This window comes from Hyperolius riggenbachi, chromosome 4 (assembly GCF_040937935.1).
Source record: "Hyperolius riggenbachi isolate aHypRig1 chromosome 4, aHypRig1.pri, whole genome shotgun sequence".
NCBI classification, from domain to species: domain Eukaryota; kingdom Metazoa; phylum Chordata; class Amphibia; order Anura; family Hyperoliidae; genus Hyperolius; species Hyperolius riggenbachi.
The window spans coordinates 387743983-387764717 of NC_090649.1; the positions used below are offsets into that span (position 1 = coordinate 387743983).

At 43.5% G+C, this 20735-nt stretch overlaps 1 protein-coding gene across 1 annotated transcript in view; it reads left to right on the plus strand.

Annotated features, from left to right (window-relative positions):
- MTR (5-methyltetrahydrofolate-homocysteine methyltransferase) overlaps positions 1 to 19524 on the plus strand; it is a 109883-nt gene extending 90359 nt beyond the window's left edge. The window contains exons 25-33 of the mRNA XM_068232142.1: positions 3037 to 3118; positions 3225 to 3323; positions 5003 to 5078; positions 9678 to 9833; positions 13148 to 13344; positions 16183 to 16383; positions 16487 to 16679; positions 17171 to 17283; positions 18922 to 19524. Coding sequence (XP_068088243.1) covers positions 3037 to 3118; positions 3225 to 3323; positions 5003 to 5078; positions 9678 to 9833; positions 13148 to 13344; positions 16183 to 16383; positions 16487 to 16679; positions 17171 to 17283; positions 18922 to 19011 — 1207 coding nt within the window. The 3' untranslated portion in view covers positions 19012 to 19524. The remainder of the gene's footprint in view (positions 1 to 3036; positions 3119 to 3224; positions 3324 to 5002; positions 5079 to 9677; positions 9834 to 13147; positions 13345 to 16182; positions 16384 to 16486; positions 16680 to 17170; positions 17284 to 18921) is intronic.
- Positions 19525 to 20735: the final 1211 nt, after the last annotated feature.

Below are 20735 nucleotides of genomic sequence, written 5' to 3' on the forward strand. Positions count from 1 at the left end.
AAAAAAATGTTTTTCTTTAAGGCTGCTTCCACACAGGGATGTTACAGGCGAACGTTAGTGCAGCCTGTAACGCTCCCCAACTCACAGCAATACAAAGTCAATGGGGCTGTTCACACTGCCCACGTTGTGTTACATGTAACGCTGCACGTTCTTCAGAACGTGCAGCATACTATAGCGTTCCAGCGGCTTAAGCCGCGTTAGACTGTTTGCACATGCTCAGTGTTGTGGCGGAGAGAGGAGGCGGGGAGAGGCCACTACGTAGCCGCGCACATGGCTACTCAATATGCACTGCACTGGTGGCCGCTGATTGGCTGCCGGTACCACGTGATGCGGAGTGTTTCACTCCGCATCACGTGGTCCCGCCGGCCAATCAGCGCCACTCTCGCTACCCTAATGCGGAAAGAGCCGCTTAACTCGGCTCACTCAACGTCCTCTACACCGGCAGGCGTTGCGTTAGGGGACGTTATGCGACCATAATGTCCACTATAACGCAACGTCCCGGTGTGTAACTAGCCTAAAGGGGAATCCAAGGTGAGAGGGATATGAAGGCTGCCATATTCTATTCTTTTTTTTTTTTTTTTTTTATTATTTATACAATGCCAGTTGTCTGGCAGCCCTATTGATCTTCAAACATAAGTAGTGTCTGAGTCAAAACCCTGGAACGTGCATATGGCTAATCCAGTAAAACCCTAGTCAGAGTACTTGCTGCATGCTTGTTCAGGGTCTATAGGTGGCCACTAAAAGATCAATTTTTTTTTTTATTTTTTTTTTATTGGACATGTTTCATTCAGACCAATTTTATCAAGAATTGTATGGTGTGGCATTTATTGTGAAATTGTATTCAACCAGAAAAAATTGTATTCAACTATTCAGTACATTTTTCTCTCAATTTTTCTAGCCAACCAGTTTTTTCGGCGTTTACGATTTTTTAATCCTGAAATTGCAGTAATCGAAAATGCTTGAATCAAATCAAAATAATAATAAAAAAAAAAAATTATGGAGTTGCAACCTTTAGAGACACAGGATCAGCAGGACTGCCAGGCAACTGGTATTGTTTAAAAGAAAATAAATCTGGTAGCCTCCATATCCCTCTCACTTCGGGCTCCCTTTGAAGGTTATTATGCTGTTGCTTATCTTTTAGAGCAGAGAGGAAGTTCTGAGTTCAGGTGCGCTTTAACTCATGCCCAGTTAAAGGTCAAATCCTCAAGGCAATCATGTTGATTAGTGTACACTATACTGTATTTGCTTTGGAGGTGTACTTGCCAGGTTCAAAACCTCCAACATGCAGCTGTGCTAGCCTGCAGCAGTACACCTATCCACACACAGTTACATTGAACTTAGCAGCAAGTTTTTGTAAAGGTAATGAAAAAAAAAATCCACGTTACTCACCAAATTCTTTTGAATCACAGTACACAGCAGTGTACTGTGAGGAATTACTCCTTATCCATTGAAGTTCCCCAGTCCTGTAGTGTGCAGCAAGCCGCTGGGTCCTCTCACTATAGGATGCGGTGCTGTGGTTTACAAACAGGACTGCATCCTATGCTTTCTATGTAGAACTCTATCCACATTGCTTTGCACCATATTGCTTTTCATTTCTGTGGCATCTCCTGGTCAGACAGACAATTGGAGAGGTAACTTTTAGGGAACAAATTACTTATTTTAGACTAAAAATAAAAAAAGAAAAGAAAAGATAACCTATGCATCAGCGGCACTCAGTGACTAATTTTGGTGTCCTGTCCCCTTAGCAGAAAAACACAAATATGTAATGTGTTCACCTCCATGTGACAGTGGGATGGTGTCAAACATGGAGGTGGACACATTACATATTTGGTGTTTTCTGCTAAGGGGACAGAACATCTTCACCGTTTTGACGGGACCATGTATTGTCAAATCTTGGATGAGCACCTTCTTCCCTCATTCAGGTCATTGAAAATGGGTTGTGGATGGATATTCCAGCATGACAATGACCCAAAACACACAGACAAGGTGACAAAGAAGTGGTTCAAGAAGAAGCACATAAAGGTCCTGGAATGGCCTAGCCAGTCTACAGACCTTAGTCCAATAATCTGTGGAGGGAGCTGAAGGTTTGAGTTGCCAATCATCAGCTTTGAAACTTCACTTGGACTTTACTTACCTGACTTGGAGGGGAACTGCAAAAAGATGTGGGCAAAAATACCCCCTGAGATGTGTACGAACCTGGTGGCCATCTACAAGTAATGTCTGACCTCTGTGATTGCAAACAAGGGTTCTGCCACCAAGTACCAAATCCTCTTTTGATAGGAAATGAAATACTTATTTTACTCATTACAATGCACATCAAGCTCTGACTCTGGGGCACTGGGTTTTTGAGGGTTCTTTTGTTGTTGCTCTGTCACTAACAGCTGCGCTGGATGGTGTAATGGTTAACCTTTTGCCGACCGCAACCACGCCGATGGGTGTGGCCGCGGCGGCAGCTCCAGGACCGCCTAACGGCAATCGGTGTACAGTCCTGGGGCTCTGTTTAGCAGGAGATCGCGCGCACCTCCTGCTTGGTGGACCGAGCTGAGCTCCGCCTTCAGTCTCGGAGCGGCCATCGCTGTTTGGAAGACTGTTACACGGCGAAACCGCCGTGTGTTTACTTGTACAGTGCTGCGATCAGCAGCAGCGCTGTACTGGGGACAGCCGTGAGACACGGCTGTCCCCCTGGGGGACAAGAGAGCGATCGGCTCTCATAGGCAGAAGCCTATGACAGCCGATCGCCGTGATTGGCCGGCTGGGGGGAGGGAGGGGATTTAGTTAAAAAAAATTTAAAAAAAATCTGAAAAAAATATTTAAAAAAAAAAACACAAAACACAAAAAAAACACAATCAGCAGGTGATCAAATACTTATTTCACTCACTGTATGTCATGGCTGGGATACGCAAGATCCTTCACCGACAGTTCATGCCATGGTATTTCACAAAATAAAAGGAAAACACAGTTTGTCATGGAAGGATTATACAGTTGTTCACAATCTTCCAAACATATTAGATTGTTTTGTTTTCTTTCCCTTTGTAGGACCCACACTGCTGTTAAGATAGCCCCCCGCTATAGTGCACCAGTAATCCATTGTCTGGATGCATCCAAAAGTGTTGTGGTTGTAAGTTGCTAATTTATATTATTCACCATGCATAACAGCACAATTACTGTAGTGAATTAGGTGAGGTATTATGACAACATTGATATCATTAAATTTTTTCCATTAGTGCTCACAGCTTCTGGATGAGAATTCTAAGGATGATTTGATTGAAGAAATAAGTGAAGAGTATGAAGATCTACGACAAGATCATTACGATTCTTTGAAGGTAAATTTTGGGCCATGACACATTTCTAGAAGTCTGAAGTTTTAGTTGGATTAAAGCAAGGGCAAAGCCAAAATGTGCATTCTTTCCATTCTACCTCCAAGCTTCATGGGCTGTAGTCCAAACAGAACTACTTGCAGGTGTATACATGCCAGTTACATTATTTCTCCAACGTTAAAGCTACCCGAGAACCTCTAATTATTTTTTTTTAATGAACCCCCCTCTCTTTTCTCCCAGGGATCATAATAGTGTACTATTGGGTGTGCAAGGTTTGGTGTGAGAGGCATTACTTACCTACGGGGAGCTGTTCCAGTGGCCTATTGCCCTTATGGTGGTCACCATCTCCTCCACACAGTGCCTCATTTACCCGGCGCGCCTCAATGCATTCTGGGAGATGTAGTCCGTAGATGCGAGTACAAAGATATACTCATCCGGCGAATCTGGCAAAATAAAAATGCAACACTGTGTAGAGGAAATGGCGACCATATAGACAAGCCTCCACAGGGACAGCCCCCCCCCCCCCTTTTAGATAAGTAATACACACTAAACCACACTATGCAAACATCCCTTATTAGAAGGTTAATTTAAAAAAAATGCCATTAGAGGTGTTCACTTCTTTTTAACTACCTGTTGCAAGGTGTGGTCAGTGGTGGAGTATGTACTTGTGGTTCAAAAATGGCTGTTTTGAGGAAGTGTGTATTTGGTATAGCTCATTGGTGAGGACCTGCAGGCACCAGGAAAGGCAAGACGAGGAATTATGTATAAACACCTAGCTGATCCGGCTCTTATAGCCACAAGAAACTGAGGCCCCCCCCATTCTTACCTGAGAAAACATCTGAAAATGGTTGACTTCATTATAAACCGTGAGGGTTTTTACTCCTCCGCGGCCAGTCCTGTCCCCACATTAGTTTGCCAACTGTTTTGAGGCCACCATTGCCTCTGACTTTCCCTGACCACATGCAAAGTTTACATATGGAGCATGCTGGGGGTTGGAGAGATTGGAGGACTAGTATAGCTAACTCTTCCCAATCCAGCTTTTTACTATACTTTTATCAAAAGTTCAACCTAATGTCCCCACTGACCACTTCTTGTCCTCCACTAAAGAAGACCCAGAAAGTGAAACATGAAAGAGGCACTCTAGTGACATACTGTATAGTAGAATGCAGTAAGTTATTCAGGTTACCTACTTAAGGATTCAGAATTGTCATTCTTCTTTGATAAATATGTTATCTTAACCTCTTCACTCGCCTCTTGTTCTATTTAAGTGGCAATTGTACCTCCCAGCCCTTTCCCCTTCCCAACAGACTTCACTGCACACTCAACCAGCTGTGGGATAGTGACTGGAGTATAAACTGAGAGTTGATATAAAATCATATTTTGAAGTTTACAAATCTGATTATACTGAGATGCATACTTTATACAGTATGTAGTCATTAAGGATATAGTTAGATACTAGGATGCAAGGGGACTGACTGGGACAGAACCCCAGAACTAGGATGGGAATGCTGGTTCTAATGACTCAGAAGGAAAATGACATTGGCAGTGTCGGGATGGCTGGGAGAGAAGGCCGGGATACATTCGTGGTTCTCATACTGAGGTGCGGCTACGTGTGGTGGGCCATAGGCATATGTTATGATTTCTGGTCATACTACATGTTGTTTAATTTCTTCATAATGTTACAGGAAAGAAGATACCTAACCCTACAACAAGCTAGAGAGAAGGGATTCCATATTGACTGGCTTTCCCATCCTGTTCCAGGTACTTTTCTTCCACATGCAACTTCAGCTGCTTTGGTAATGACAAAATAGTTTTTATTTTTCCATTGGTAGACTGTAAAATGTTTTAAATGACTTTAGGAAGAGCATTAAAAAACATTTTAAATAAACCACAACTCTTGGCCTGGACAATCCTGCATGCTTTATTTTCCTGGCAAACAACCCCCACAGCACATTATCACAGAAACAGGAACAGTCAGCGAAGAAATTCCATCACAGTGAATTTATTAGAAGAAAAATGCAATTGATAAAGAAAATGCTTTAAGGGCTCATTCACATTGTATTCTGCTCGCGTTGGGGGTTTTTTTTTTCGATTCCCGGCGCTTGGGTGGGTGTTCCGTTTTTTGAAAAGCGCTTTTCCCGAGCGTATTTTAATTTGCTCCCTGACGCAAGTCAGGAAGTGAACTCTTTGACCCGGGAAAATAATGTATTTATTCTTTACGACGAAGCGAACCCAATCGCCCCAAAAAGTGATTTTGTGAGCGTTTAGCGCTCTTCCTATACCTTCCAATATAGCGAAATCGCCCCAAATTGGTCCAGGCACCGCTTTACTGAACACACAGCGCACGAACAGCACTGATATGAACCTTCTCATAGAGATTCATTGCACAAGTGTTTTGGGGGCAATTTTGAAAATTGCTTGCGCTCGTAAAAAGGGTAAAAACGCCCCAAGTGTGAACAAGCCCTTAGGGTTTAATTCCAAATGACAAGTGGTAGGGTAAGACAGTGATTGTGTGTGTTAGAACTACAGTGAAGAACATCCAGACACCTCATCTTTTAGCATGTTTTTGATTGTTTGTTTGTGTGCCTGGTCCAGCATTTGGTAAATGAACTCTTAGAAATACAAAAACATTATTGATTGGTCTCTGTCATACATAGACCACTTCTTTCACATGTTTTATTATGAGTGTGCCCCTCTGTGACCTGTTTAAAGGACAACTGAAGTGACGGATATAAGGGCTGACAAGTTTATTTGCTTTTAAACAATACCAGTTGCCTGGCTTCCCTGCTGTTCCTCTGCTTCTAATACGATTAGCAATTGACCCTGAACAAAGCATGCAGCAAATCGGGTGTTTCTGACATTGTCAGATTTGACAAGATTAGCTGCATGCTTGTTTCTGGTGTTGTTCAACCTCCATATCCCTCTCACTTTATTTGTCCATTAAGGATTCCTCTGTCTTCCAACTTATGAAAGCCAAGGCTGTTCTGGGGTAGTATTATAAGCGTAATCTGTGTCTAATATTCAAATTACTTATTAGTCCATTGATAGTCACAGAATTATTGATCAGAAACTTGGTTTACACCTGCTGTTGTCACCATTAGTGGGTGTAGATGGGTCATCTTGCTACTCCTTTAGGTTTAACTCTGTCTCAGCAATCATTTTTTTTACTTCCCAAACTATTTAAAAATATGCTATGTTAAAACTGTCGCCACCTTGGCCTCCAGTGGATTTTGATCCCTGGGACACGTTTGGATGCAGTGGTGGTCGTTTGGACTCCAGCTGTGCATTTTCGCTAAAAGGTTTGGGATCATGTTCGATGTTGGCTCACTTCCACAAATCAAATTAATCAATAATCCATAACCTGCCTGGATATCCGATTGCCATTAGACTAAGCATACTGTCCACTGCCTATTTACCAAAGTAGATGGTTTAGACATATGCTGGAATTCAAACTACCAAAGCCAAAAGTACTTTTTTGCCTGATGTCCATTCTGTCTATAAAATGTGCATTACTGCTTGCTGCTCTTCGTTGATGCCGAAGTAGAGAGGAGTAGCTGTTTGATCAGTTTCTAGCGTAATTTTCTAGGAACAAAGTTAAAACTTTAGCGATATGACCACAGAAACACTGTGTTTCTGCATTTGTGCCTGGAAAGTTAGACTGCCAATTCAATCAAAACAATCAAAAAATAGATAATTATTAACTTGACCTCTTTGAAACTGAGATATTGTCCTTGGGTGAAGCCGGTGGTAAATTTGGATTGTACACTTCATTCCAGTTGTCTGATCTGCTCACTCCAGGAATAAAACTGAACAATGGGAATTGGGTTAAAGGAAAACTATAGTGTGAGAGACAGAGAATGTCATTCTTGTTTTGTTTTTAAAAATATTTCCCTGGCTGTTGTGCTTTAAGGCAAGTGTGTTTCCATTGGCTGCATGCTGGTTTCAGGTGTTCCTGTCAGAAGCTTGTGAAGTGAAAAGTTCAGAATTAGCTGCTCAAACTTCAGGGATTTACAATGATCAGTCAAAACATTAAGGCCGGTTGCAGACTTGTCAAGTGCGGTGCAAGCACTGCATCACACTGCAGCAATCTGCCTTCATATAACCCTGCACCATGGTGCAGCCACAGGGTCATATGCATGGTGCCACCCCATAGCTAGGGACATACTCCCTGCTGGGCCGGAAAGTGTCACTGGGATTTCAGTCGGTCCGCGCATGCACTCCGCGTCGCACCACGCTCCTGTCATGCACACTTACTGTGTCTCCCATTGACTTCCGTTGGCACAGATCATCCTGTGATGTGCTGCAGACTTTGCGTCGGGATTGCATCATTTTTGATACTTACAAATTGTGCAAGTCTCCACAGACTTGCATGGCACTAGCGGCAGTAATGCGGCACACAAGTGTGCAAGGTGTCCTAAACCACCTAATCCTGTGTCACCAAACAGCTCTGACCCTTCAAGGCATGGACTCCCCAAGACCTCTGAAGGTGTCTTCTATTACAGACATGAATACATGTGTTGGCATCCTTACAGCTCCTTGCCTCATGGCTTCTAAATGTGATTACGTGAAAAATAATGGTCTCATATAAACCTGTATACAGTATAGAGATTTACTCCATGTGTAGTGTGAATGCTATAACATAGCAGATACAAAGACAGGTTAACCATGCAGTAAAAGATCCTCCTACCTCCAATAGGGATATAACTACACAGTCCCAAACTACAGTATATACCGGTATGTATTTCATGCTAGTGAGCCTCAAATGTTCCAGCATTCTCTTTATTTTTAAGTAGTAAAATACAGTAGTGATGTGCAAATGTGATAACTTGCAGCAGTTGAGTCCAGGGCTGTGGAGTCGGTCCAAAAATCCACCGACTCTGACTCCGACTCCTCAGTTTAGGATTCCACCGACTCAGACTCCGACTCCTCAGTTTAGGATTCCTCCGACTCCTCGACTCCGACTCCTCTAATTTGCATATTACAATTTTGTTGATTAAAAGTATGTAACATGAAATTCGTCTCTTAACTGCCAACGCTTAGGAATTTTACAAGACAACTGAAGTGAGAAGGATATGTAGACTACTATATTTATTCCCTTTAGATTAAAACTAGTCCTTGGTAAGAGTACTTGTAAAAGGTACAAACCGGAACAAAGAACATCTATCAGGCCCTAGGCAATGTAACTGTGGGTACATGTAAGAATGATGTGCAGGTACTCTGCAGGGGAATGAGGAGATTCTTCCTCTATTACACATTCTTCATGCACAATCTGAACCAGGTTTATGGGTGATAGACAACACCTCTGTGTTCAATGTGCACAGCATTCTCAGTGGATTCCCTGCAGCTCTGTGGGGAGTGCATATGTAGAGTATAGTACTACTGTGTAACAAAGTAAACCTGAGACAGATGAAATTAAAGTTTTATACATACCTGGGGCTTCCTCCAGCCGTCTTCAGGATAATCAGTCCCTTGTTGTCCTCCTCCACCACCTAGATCTTCTGCTATGAGTCCAGGTACTTGAGCCAGTTGGGCGTAGTGCGCATGCACACACTCCACCGCCAGGAGCATACTATACCTGTGCAGCACTATTGCGCAGGTGCAGAATGTTCCTGGCTGTGGGAGTGGCATGCGGCCGGACAGCGCTGACTGGCTGAATTACCAGGACTCATAGCAGAAGATCCGGGTGGTGGAGGACAGCGAGGGACTGATTAGCCTGAAGGGGGCTGGAGGAAGCCCCAGGTATGTATAAAACTTTACTTTTCATCCGTCTCAGGTACCCTATAATTTGTAGTCACCAAACCAAATTTTAACAACATATCAAATTATTTGATTTCATCAGCAAAGGGAGTGCATACATTTGCATAAATCAGCATCCTATTAGTGACACAGCTACACATCAGGCTTTATTATTCTTACAGCATAGATGTTATTTAGTGTATACATAAGAGATTCCTGTGTACACATCATATATACAGTCACAATCAGATATGTATATCTGACCTTAAAAATACAGGGACTGCTTTATTGAAGCAGCACAAGTAACTAATTTTGATTGGTTTATTTCATTTTTGTGGACTAAGCACAGCTATTACTGTATATATACTGTATATATACATTATTTTTAATGACTATTATCTGAAAAATAGAACATTTTATCATATTTTCTTTTTTAATTACTGTTACAAATTCATTAGGAGTCGGAGTCGGTGCATTTTTTCCCGACTCCGACTCCAGGCACCCAAAATTGCCCGACTCCACGACTCCGACTCCACAGCCCTGGTTGAGTCTGATCACAATCACTGTCAGTTGAGTGTAATAATGCAGTTAGCACATTTAATTACTTCTACATTCTTTATGCAGTAAAACCAAAGCTAATTGGAACACAAGCTTTCCGAAATTACGACTTGGAAAAGCTGAGTCAGTACATTGATTGGAAACCATTCTTTGATGTATGGCAACTCAGAGGAAGATACCCCAACAGAGGTTTCCCAAAAATCTTTAATGACAAGACTGTGGGTAAGGAATACTGTGTGTGTGCATATAGTTCATAACGCAAGGTTATATCTTTTTTTTTTTTACTTTTTTTTAACGTTTAATCTATGGACAGAACTTAAAGAGTAACTGTCGGGCATAAAATAAAAAATCAATTCTTTATTTTTATCTGGTAAACAAGTAATAAGGATGCTAATCCGGCAATCCAAAAGTTAAAATCACTATTACTTTTCTTGTTGATAAATTATCATTCCCCAGTTTACATGACTCTTTTTTGGTACACAGAAAATTTGGTACACAAAAGAGAAGTTGCAGGGCATGCTGGGTTGTCTTTTTTTTTTTTTTTTCTTCTTTTTTTTTTTTTTTGCTTCTCTACTTCCCCTCAGACTTAAAGGGAAGGTTCACGCAGTTAAAAAAAATCCAAATCCACTTACCTGGGGCTTCCTCCAGCCCGTGGCAGGCAGGACGTGCCCTCGGCGCTGCTCCGCAGGCTCCCGGTGTTCTTCGGTGGCGCGCCCGACCTGGCAAAGCCGGTTGCCAGGTCGGGCTCTTCTGCGCTCCAAAATGAGCCTCATGGGGGCGCGCTGATGTCATCGGACGTCCTCCAGGCTGTACTGCGCGGGCGCAGAACTACTGCGCCTGCGCAGTACAGCCCGGAGGACGTCCGATGACGTCAGCACGCCCTCTTGAGGCGCACGATGGAGCGCCGAAGAGCCCGACCTGGCAGCCGGCCTGGCCAGGTCGGGCGCGCCACCGGAGACCACCGGAAGCCTGCGGAGCGGCGCCGAGGGCACGTCCTGCCTGCCACGGGCTGGAGGAAGCCCCAGGTAAGTGGATTTGGATTTTTTTTTTATTGTACCGCGGATCTTTCCTTTAACTAATGCAGCCTGATTGGCTGAAGCCTCTTTCCCTTCTGTTTTCCCCTCCCACACCTCTATTCCTCTCTGATTGGCCAACATTTCTCAGGCTGAAACACTGCACTTTCTATAGTGAAGGGCGGCCAAATCAGGCAGAGGAGACTAAGGGTGGATGTTACATCACAACTGGCTTCAAAATAGCCACAGTAAATATGGAAACTGTCTAGAATAGGATTCTTTACTTTTCCTTTATAAAATTCACAGGAATCATTACGTGGACAGTGCAATACATATGTTATGTAAGTAGAGCAAGTATTTATCTACTTATATATTTGTTTTTTCTTCCTGAGATAGTATGGCTGACAGCTCCTCTTTAATCATAAACCTTGGATTACCCTAATATTCTGTCTTGCCGCATGCCTGCCTTCCCAATATCTGGGAAAATGCTCAGAAACACAAAGTAGGACATACAATATCATGTCAGGTGCAATGGAATCCATGTTTTGTTTGTAAGTGATGTATCTGTGTGCATTCTATGATACCTTCCAGGCTGCACTGGAGGTACTTTGCTCTTTCTAGAATGCTTAATGCAACTGCGCTTTTCACATGTTGGTAGTCTTGCCTCATGAGTCATGAGAGCTGGTTCACACTCGAGCGCTTTTCAGCGCTTTGCCGATCGCTGGCAATTTAAATCAATTGCCAAAGCGCTACATGCAGCGCTTTGGGGGCAATTGTGTTGTTGTTCCTGTTTTATTGAACGGGAAGCAAAACGCAAATCATGGTGAAAAACGATTGCGATTCACGCTTTGAGTGTGAACCGCCTCTGTTTTTCACAGTTATTTGGTTATTATGTTTGTCACATTCATTAGTGGAGATGAGAAACCATGCTCCCAGATTTTGCCTGTTAGGCAAAGTACTGATGCAAAAGACAGGAAATAATGGTTTATTACATCTGTTTATTCAGTTTCTTATTGCTACAACATTTTGTTAGATACTGTAACTCTGAAATGAGGTGACTGTTAATTCTAGTCCACAGGTGTCATACACAAGGCCCATGGGTCGAATGCTCTTCCTTGCCATTTTATGTGGCCCTCGAGAGCTTCAAATGTGTATCACTGTAAGCAGTAGAGAATGACAGTGCACTGCCCTCCCATCCAGAGGATGGCAGTGTTTCTGATTAAAACATTGTCAGTTTGTGCCTGGGTGCAGCAACAACCCATGGGTCCTCCTGCGCAATTAGCATAGGTTCCCCTCCTTGGATCCAACTCCCCCCCCCCCCCCCCCACCTCTCCCATGTGGCTGGTAAAACACACACATACCTCCTCCATACCCCCCCCCCCCCCCCCCCCCCAATTAACTACCTTCTTCCAACATAGCAGGGTAGCGGAGCAGTGTAATATTTATCTGCTCCAGTGCTGTCACATCTCTTCTGTTCTTCCTAGCAGCTGCGTGCCCTGTACGTCCATACCTCCAGCTTCCAATCACATGACCTGCATTTAGAGCCAGAGGTATGCAGCACAGAGCATATGCGGCTGCCAGGAAGATTAGAGAAGACCCAACACAGCACTGGAGCAGTTGAATATTAAACTTCTCCACTGCACCACTCTGCAGAAGTGGGAGGAGCAGGGATGACTCCCCCAGTCACCATAGTTAGGGCAGTTTTTGACAATTTGGCCCAGGACTTAGACTATGTTTTAGATTTTGGCCCCTTACATGATTAAGCTTGACACCCCTGATCTAGCCATCATTTAATGCAGCTATAAAAGAGCAGATCTGTACCCATCAAGCTTCTGAATGGCTGTAATGACCGGTTCACACTGGCAATTTGGTGGGAAACGGATCTGTGAAAACTGATCTAATTACCGGTCGATCGGATCCATTTTCACTCCGTTGCCGTTCAGCTGCTTCGGTTCCATTTCCCCACATCCCCCACCCACCAGACCTACATTCCCAACCCCCATCCCCAAGTGGATTTTGCGCCTTGGAATGGTCAGTTACTTCACTAGTGTGAAGAAACGTTCAGTTTTCTCATTCCGTTTCCGTTCTGCTGGGTTCAGTGGTACAGAAAAATTGCTGCAGGAGGAAACTTGCGGTCCATTCAGCAGATCGTGCAGGAAACGGATCCATTCACCAGACTGATGTGAATGGATCCATAGGTTAACATTGCATCCGATCCAGGAACGGACCCTTTTTTAACGCTAATGTGAACCGGGCATTACACCCACATCCATTTTACGCTGCAGCATTTTGCCTGACAGGGAAAATATGAAAGCCAAATTGCTTGCTGTAATGTAGCGTTTTTACAGATCAATACCCATAGCTATTTTTTAGCTACAATAAATTAGCTACAGTACTGTAGTATTGCTTTCTTAATACGCAGCACTACAGCATCTGTTTTGTCATACAGAGTCTATACAATGCTTTTTATAAACAAGCTTTTACGCAGGTTCTGAGTTGGTTTTATAACCTTGTTATTTACAGGAGAAGAAGCAAAAAGAGTTTATGATGATGCTCAGAAATTACTGCAGATTCTGATCCGTGAAAGAAAGTTTGAAGCTCGAGGTGTTGTAGGCATCTGGCCTGCTCAGAGCGTGCAGGATGACATTTTACTATATGCTGCAGAGGACGTACTTCATGCCTCCGAACCCATCGCCACTTTCTACTGCCTAAGACAGCAGGTGACTAGTGGTGATTTTTCCTCACAATATGTTGGCACAGGAAGCACATTGACAGCCAGCTGAGCCTGAATCATAGGCTGCATTAAAGGACAACTGAAGTGGGAATAATATGAAGGCTTCTATATTTATTTCTTTTTAAACAATACCAGTTGCCTGGCAGCCCTGCTGATCTATATGGCTGCAGTAGTGTCTGAAAAACACTAGATACAAGCATGCAGCTAATCTTGTCAGATAAAACAATAATATCAGAAACACCTGATCTGCTGTATTCTTGTTCAGGGTCTATGGCTAAAAGTTTTTGAGGCAGAGGTTCAGCAGGATAGCCAGGCAACTGGTATGGCTTAAAAGGAAATAAATATGGCAGCCTCCATATCCCTCTCGCTTCAGTTGTCCTTTAAAGCGTACCAGAGACTATGTAATAATAAAAGTTTTATACATACCTGGGGCTTCCTCCAGCCCCATGCGCACGGATCGCTCCCACACCACTGCCCTCAGGCTTCTGTATCGCTGGTACCGGGTCTTGTAACTTCGGCCAGTCTGCTCCACTGCACCACTCTCAGAAGTGGGAGGAGAGTGGTGCCTTTCTAAACAGTCAGAGAAGTGACGACAATAAACACACATTGCTGGAAGCTAATGCTGGTTATACACTGGTCGATTATAGGACAATGGATTGACCTATCGGCAATCGATTGACCTATCAACTCTTAGAATCGATTCATAATGAATGAATCGATTGAACATGAATGGATTTTTTTGCCCATACACTAGGGTCGAATTTTTTTTCCCTTTTTCCACCTTGAATCAATCAGAGGCTATTTTCATTCACAAAATAAGCACCATGATTAATCAGATCAAGTAAAGGTCTATCGAATACATAATGAAAAGCTCTCGATTCTTGTTCCATTGATTGAAATAACCCGACTAACTCGATCGATTCATTTCGTGAATTTGATTGAATACCGGCTGATAAGAAGCGATTCTACATCAAAATGACAACTTGAGATTTGTTCCATTCGATTCATGTATCGGTTATAATAATCGATCAAAGTAAAAAAATCGACCAGTGTTAGGCCACCCAATATTTGTGTTCTGTTTGGCAGAACGGACTGAACTGATCCGTTTCAACCGACTGATGTGAACAGATCCTACGAATTAACCCTCTGTTAATCAGTACGATCTGTTCACATCATTTGGTTGAAATGGATCAGTGCAGTACGTTCTGTCCATTGGAATCTGTTCCTTTCCGTTAACTGATTTTACGTCTGTTCTCAGATATGGGGGGAGGCAGGCAGGCAGGCAGTCAACAGATCCCCCTCTGATCAGATTTAATTAGAGAGAGATCTATCTGATGGTTGATCTGGTGGCAGATCGAGTGATGTATGGCCACCTTAAAAGTAGTGGGGGCACAAGCAGAGACCAGCACAGTCTATAACTTGTTTACTATGGATATTAGGGTTAATTTCCTGTATCTGAAAAAAGTGGGGTAAAACAGATAAAGGGACCCTGATCGGTGGCAAAAAAAAAAAGAAATCTGGACTTACCAGGGGCTTCCTCCAGCCCACTGTAGCCCACAAGGTCCCCCGGCATTCTCCTGGCCCATTACGCAGTCTCACTGGCGGGTCCGGTGATGCGGTGACTTCGGGTGAAGTCCCGCATGCGCGCCCCCCACCATGCACCTGTTGTGTCATTACACCGTTTGCTGTAGGAGTCCTGCGCATTCGTGGTTCTATAAAGACTGCATGCACAGGATTCTCACGTACGTGAGGACAACTTCACCTAAAGTCGTGCTTGCGCATCCCCGACGTGTCATCACGCTGGTCGCCATAAGAGTCCTGCGGCCCATGGAAGATGCCAAGGGAGCTTGTGAGCTGGAGGAAGCCTCAGGTAAGTCCAGTTTTATTTTCCTTGCCACTGCTTAAGGTCCCTTTACATTATATTGCATTATTGGTCACGGTCCCATGTACTTGTAGTTCACAAATCAAAGTTCACAAATAAGAGGCGCCCACAGTTGTGAGTGCTACAGACTTAGGCACTTTGTTATTGACCTGTGGAAGCGAGCCAGTACCTGTGAAACGTGTTGTCTTTTTGTGCATCATTAAAACATTTTTACTTACATGGTTTGTCCGTTTATGGAGGTAGGACCAAATTACTCCTCTTTACTTACCTGGGGCTTCTTCTAGCACCTAGAAGTCATGTGTGTCCCTTGTTGCAGCTCCGGTTTTCTCCAGGGCAAAGCTAGATTTTATCCATCGCCTCGTATATCTTTTAAAGAGAACCCGAGGCGGGGTTCTTACATCGCAATCCCCATACAGAGGCTGGGTCTGTCTATAGAGCCCAGCCTCTGTTGCTAGTTAGTTTCCTCCAAAGCCCCCCGCGTGCTGTCAGACCCCATAAAACACAGCCTCGCTGGCGACACGCAGCGTGTCGCAGCCGGCTGTGTTTATCTCACTAATGTCAGTCTCCGCTCTCCCCGCCTCCTGTATCGCTCCGGTCCCCGCCCACGTCCCTTCCCTCCCTGCTGATTGGAGGGAAGGGACGCGGGCGGGGACCGCAGCGATTCAGGAGGCGGGGGAGCAGCCGAGACTGACATTCGTGAGGTAAACACAGCCGCATAGCGCGGCTGTGTTTTATGGGGTCTGACAGCGCGCGGGGGGGTCTTTGGAGGAAACTAACTAGCAACAGAGGCTGGGCTCTATAGACAGACCCAGCCTTTGTATGCAGATTGCTATGTAAGAACCCCGCCTCGGGTTCTCTTTAAGGTGAAAAGCATACACTGAAACATTATTCAGCTAATGGAAAAAAAAACTGATAAATTGTATGTTGTCTGATATGTTTCAGGCAGAGAAAGATTCAGCATCTACAGAACCCTACTACTGCCTGTCTGACTTCATTGCCCCTCGGGAATCTGGGGTGCGCGACTATCTGGGTATTTTTGCTGTAGCCATCTTTGGTGTAGAGGAGCTAAGTAAAATGTATGAGAACAAGGGAGATGACTACAATAGCATCATGGTGAAAGCCTTGGGAGACAGGTTAGCAGAGGTAAGGCAAAACATGTCTGCAACCCTTGTCCGTTCATATGTTATTGGTGTGTGTTCTTTCAATGCCTTTTGTTACAACTTGAAATCATCCTTGTTTTATAAAGGCATTTGCAGAGGAGCTCCATGAAAGAGTCAGGAAGGAGCTATGGGGTTTCTGTGATTCTGAGGATCTGAGTGTTGCAGACTTGCGTAAGATACGATATGAAGGCATTCGTCCAGCCCCAGGATACCCCAGCCAGCCGGATCACACTGAAAAGCTTATCATGTGGACCCTGGCAAATATAGAGGATTGCACAGGTAGGATATCTGTGAAATTACATGTAAGAACAACCAATGCTCAGTCTACAAAAGTATTAATATACCGGTAGTACTCTTTGGACAAAGAAGCGTCTCTTCTTCACCAGTGTCAATGTCCATATATACCATTTTTTCCACAACCATGATGACTTGCTACTTTTCATCATCATGAGGGCTTGATAACTTTTTCAATATTTTATATTGGAATTTTGCACATTTGACTAGGCAAATGAGGTGATGTAAAAACTCAGTTTAGACAAGATTTTTGGTTTAAAGTGAAAGCATCTTTGTAGATCTTCTGTAGCATTGTATTGTGAATGGATTTTTGAGAGAGAAGACAGGAAGTTGAGGCCACAGAAAAGGCTTGAGTGTCACTGGGACAGGAAGTGCGAGATAATTTTGCTGCCGCCCTTCCCTCTTCTATCCAATGAATCTATAATGAACCATAGTAAAAAAAACTATTTATTTATACAGTTTTTTTTTCCTTGTAGGAATACAGCTCACAGAATCCCTTGCGATGTCTCCAGCTGCCGCTGTCTCTGGTTTACTGTTCTCTAGTCCAATGTCCAAGTATTTTGCCGTTGGAAAAATTGGCAAAGATCAGGTATGTCTTCTAGAAAACCTATTTTTTGACATACAATACACTGCTTTAATTTAACCATGTTATGCCATGTGCTGAATGGTTCACATGTGAGAACACGTGCTCCAGTGGCGCACGTGTTGTGTTATAGTGGAATGGTTGGACTTTTGTGCACTAAAGGTGCACAGATAAGAAGTTTTATTGCATCAATTTATAGAAAGCTTGCAAGTGGCAACAACATGGCCAAATTGGTTCAGATTCCTGCTGATCTTTGGAAAACCATTGTTCCCTGGATTTACTACGGGGCACATAGTGTATGGCCGGCTAGGCACCCTGTATTACTCGATATTGGATCGGATTCCAGCAGATACTTGATATCAGTTGTACTACCTTTGTACTTCTCAATTCAGTACAAAGTTCGGCAGCCATCAATCACATACTGCTTGAATATCAAATCTAATCTAGCTAATGTCTGCTGCAGTGATGTTCATTGAACTGTAATGTATTACTATTGAAGGGGTAGTATCCTAATTACATTAAGCATTGGCTGTACTCCCAGTCAGTTGTTACTCCCAGTCAGTCCTCCTCATCCCTCTCTCTCATCACATGACCCAGTCAATCCGAACACTCTACCTGCCCAACCAGTGCTCTCCCGTCAACTGTAGCTTCCTCACATGTACCCCTTTTGCCCCAAGTCAGCCCTTCCTCTATCCTCATTTGCCAAGGACCCCCAGTTAACTTTACCTTGTTCACGAGCACTACCAGGTAGCCCATTGCCCTCCCATATCTCTAGATCTTTTCATGGGCATGGGATGGAGAGAGGTGCTGTCCTCTGCCGTACTATCCTCCTCCATTGATCATCAGTAGGGATGTGACGTGACTTGCCAGAATTTTCTCTACAGTTCTGGATATTGAGGGCTGACCTGGATTTTAGCTCGGCTCTAAAGGTGCCCATACATCAGGTGATTTATGGGCAGATCATGCTTAATCCTTGTAGTGATAGTTGAGCACTCCCCAGATACTCCTTTGATGTGCCACGGTAAAGCCACTGCACACTGGCTCACTTCTCAAATTGTGGAGATAAAACCAGCACCATCTAGTAAATATAAGCTCTTTTATTGGCAATCCACAGCTGTAAATACAATGTTTCAGGGCAGCCGCCCCTTTGTCAAGCTTAACTGTTAGCCATAGTGATGGCTAACCGCTCAGCTTGACAAAGGGGCGGCTGCCCTGAAACGTTGTGTTTACAGCTGTGGATTGCCAATAAAAGAGCTTATATTTACTAGATGGTGCCGGTTTTATCTCCACAATTGGGCAGATCATGCTTGGCGCAGTATACTTTACCAGTCTCTGTCCGCCACTGGCTCCGAGCTCTGTGCGCATACATGCTGCCCACATGTTTGCCGGCGTAACAGCAATCACGTGGGGTGTGTGTATGTAGATTGCAGACGGATCCCGGAGCAAGGGGCGGACACACAGGTAAAGTATACTGCGCCAGGAAGGAGTGGCGATGCCAGGGGTTTCATCGCTCCTCCCGATATCGCAGGCCGTTACTGCCACGCACCCGATCGACCACACCAGCCCAACATCTTGCAGCATGTGCGACCAATATCTGCCCAAAATTGACGTCAGCGGCATAATATCTATAATTTTCTGTTGCAGGTTGAAGATTATTCTCGCAGGAAAGGTTTATTAGTGGAAGAGGTGGAGAAATGGCTTGGCCCTATTCTTAGCTATGACCCCGATGAATAACAAAGATCATGGAAATGGACCCCACATAAGCTGCTGCTCGTTTACCACTTCTCAGTAATGCTAGAAAAGAAAACTTTGAAGTGTAAACTTATTTTTCATTACCGGCAATCATTTTCTTCTGAGATCCGTGTTATTACCTTTTTTGAATATGCCTTTAGCTGGACCTTTACAATGACCACTTAAATGCTTCTACCTCTTTTTTTTGGGAAGTCTTTGGATAGGTTTAGACACTACAGTCATTTGATGTAAAATGCCTAAATTAGGCAACAAATCGAATTATGTAGGTGAGATCTCTGACTCTCTAATTCCTCTCTGACCAGGTAAAACCTCTGTTTTTAAACACAAAAATAAGCCATCAGGGTTTGTGAACTGTGTGACTGGCTGTTGTTACAGCTTCAAGACTAGCTACTGTACATCACTGAACTCTGTAGAGCAGAAATCATTTTATACTGCCACAATTTGCCTTCATGTTTGGTGCACTTTATTGCAAATAAAATGTATTAAAATGTTCAATATTGCCTAAAATATGATGTTGTGGGCATGGTACATAAGGGGAAGTCAAGCAAACAAAAGAACTTGTAGATGGATACCTAAATATTTTCTACATGCAAAATCTGCATCATTTCAGAGAGAGGACGTGAAGTGTATTGTACAGTGTTATAATTCAAGTGAGACATTTTCAGCTTGATACTGTGGACAAGGAAAAAAACACTGACCCTTTCACTACTGTGTGTGTCCCCGTTGGACAGATTTTACTTAAAGGACACCTGAAGCGAGAGGGATATGGAGGCTGCCATATTTATTTCCTTTTAAGCAATACCAATTGCCTGGCTGTCCTGCTGATCTGGCTGTCCTGCCTCTAATACTTTTAGCCATTGACCCTGAACAAGCATATGCAAATCAGGTGGTTCTTACATTATTGTCAGATCTCACAAGATAACTGCATGCTTGTTTTAGGTGTGTTAAAGGTCACTTTCAGTCCCTACACACAACCAACCCCTAAAAGGAGATATCATACACTTCCGTTTTTGATAAATCAAACACAGATCAAATTTGTAAATTATAGACCATATAATTAAACACAAAATAAAAATATGTATCCAGTTATTTTTTTCCCTGTAAATGTATTAGCTTACATATTAGAAATTATTGAGAAGCAAAGGCTAATTGCAAAGGTGAGGGATGGAAGAGATGGGGAGGAGGCAGAAAAACATAAAGTAAACTAACAGTATGAATATACATATAATGAAATGGGGGGGGGGGGGGGGGGGGAAACACAACCTTTTTATACAAATCATAGCATATAGTAAAATATAACTTTGCATCAAACCGATGATGCACTTGAAATCAGAACTCTAAACATGAAATGAGAAGTAATCCATTTCTGGAGAATAGATAACAGGCGAAGCAGCTCAGTGCACACTGTGTGCCACATAGCACCAGGTATCAGCGCGTGTGGGTAGATCCGTCCCCCTTCCTAATGGTAGCTTGTTTCAATTAAAACATTATGTGAATTGTCAGACCGAATTAGTGGTCTATCTATTATTGTGTCCCTGTGGGTCCTTTTATATAGGGAAAACTGAGAGACCCTTATGGAGGCGGATATCTGAACATATACAGAACGTGAGCAATGAGGAGTCTCTCACTCCCATAGCTCGACACGTAAGACAATGTCAAAAATGTACAATCAATAGATTGCGTTTTGTGGGCCTTGATAGAATTCA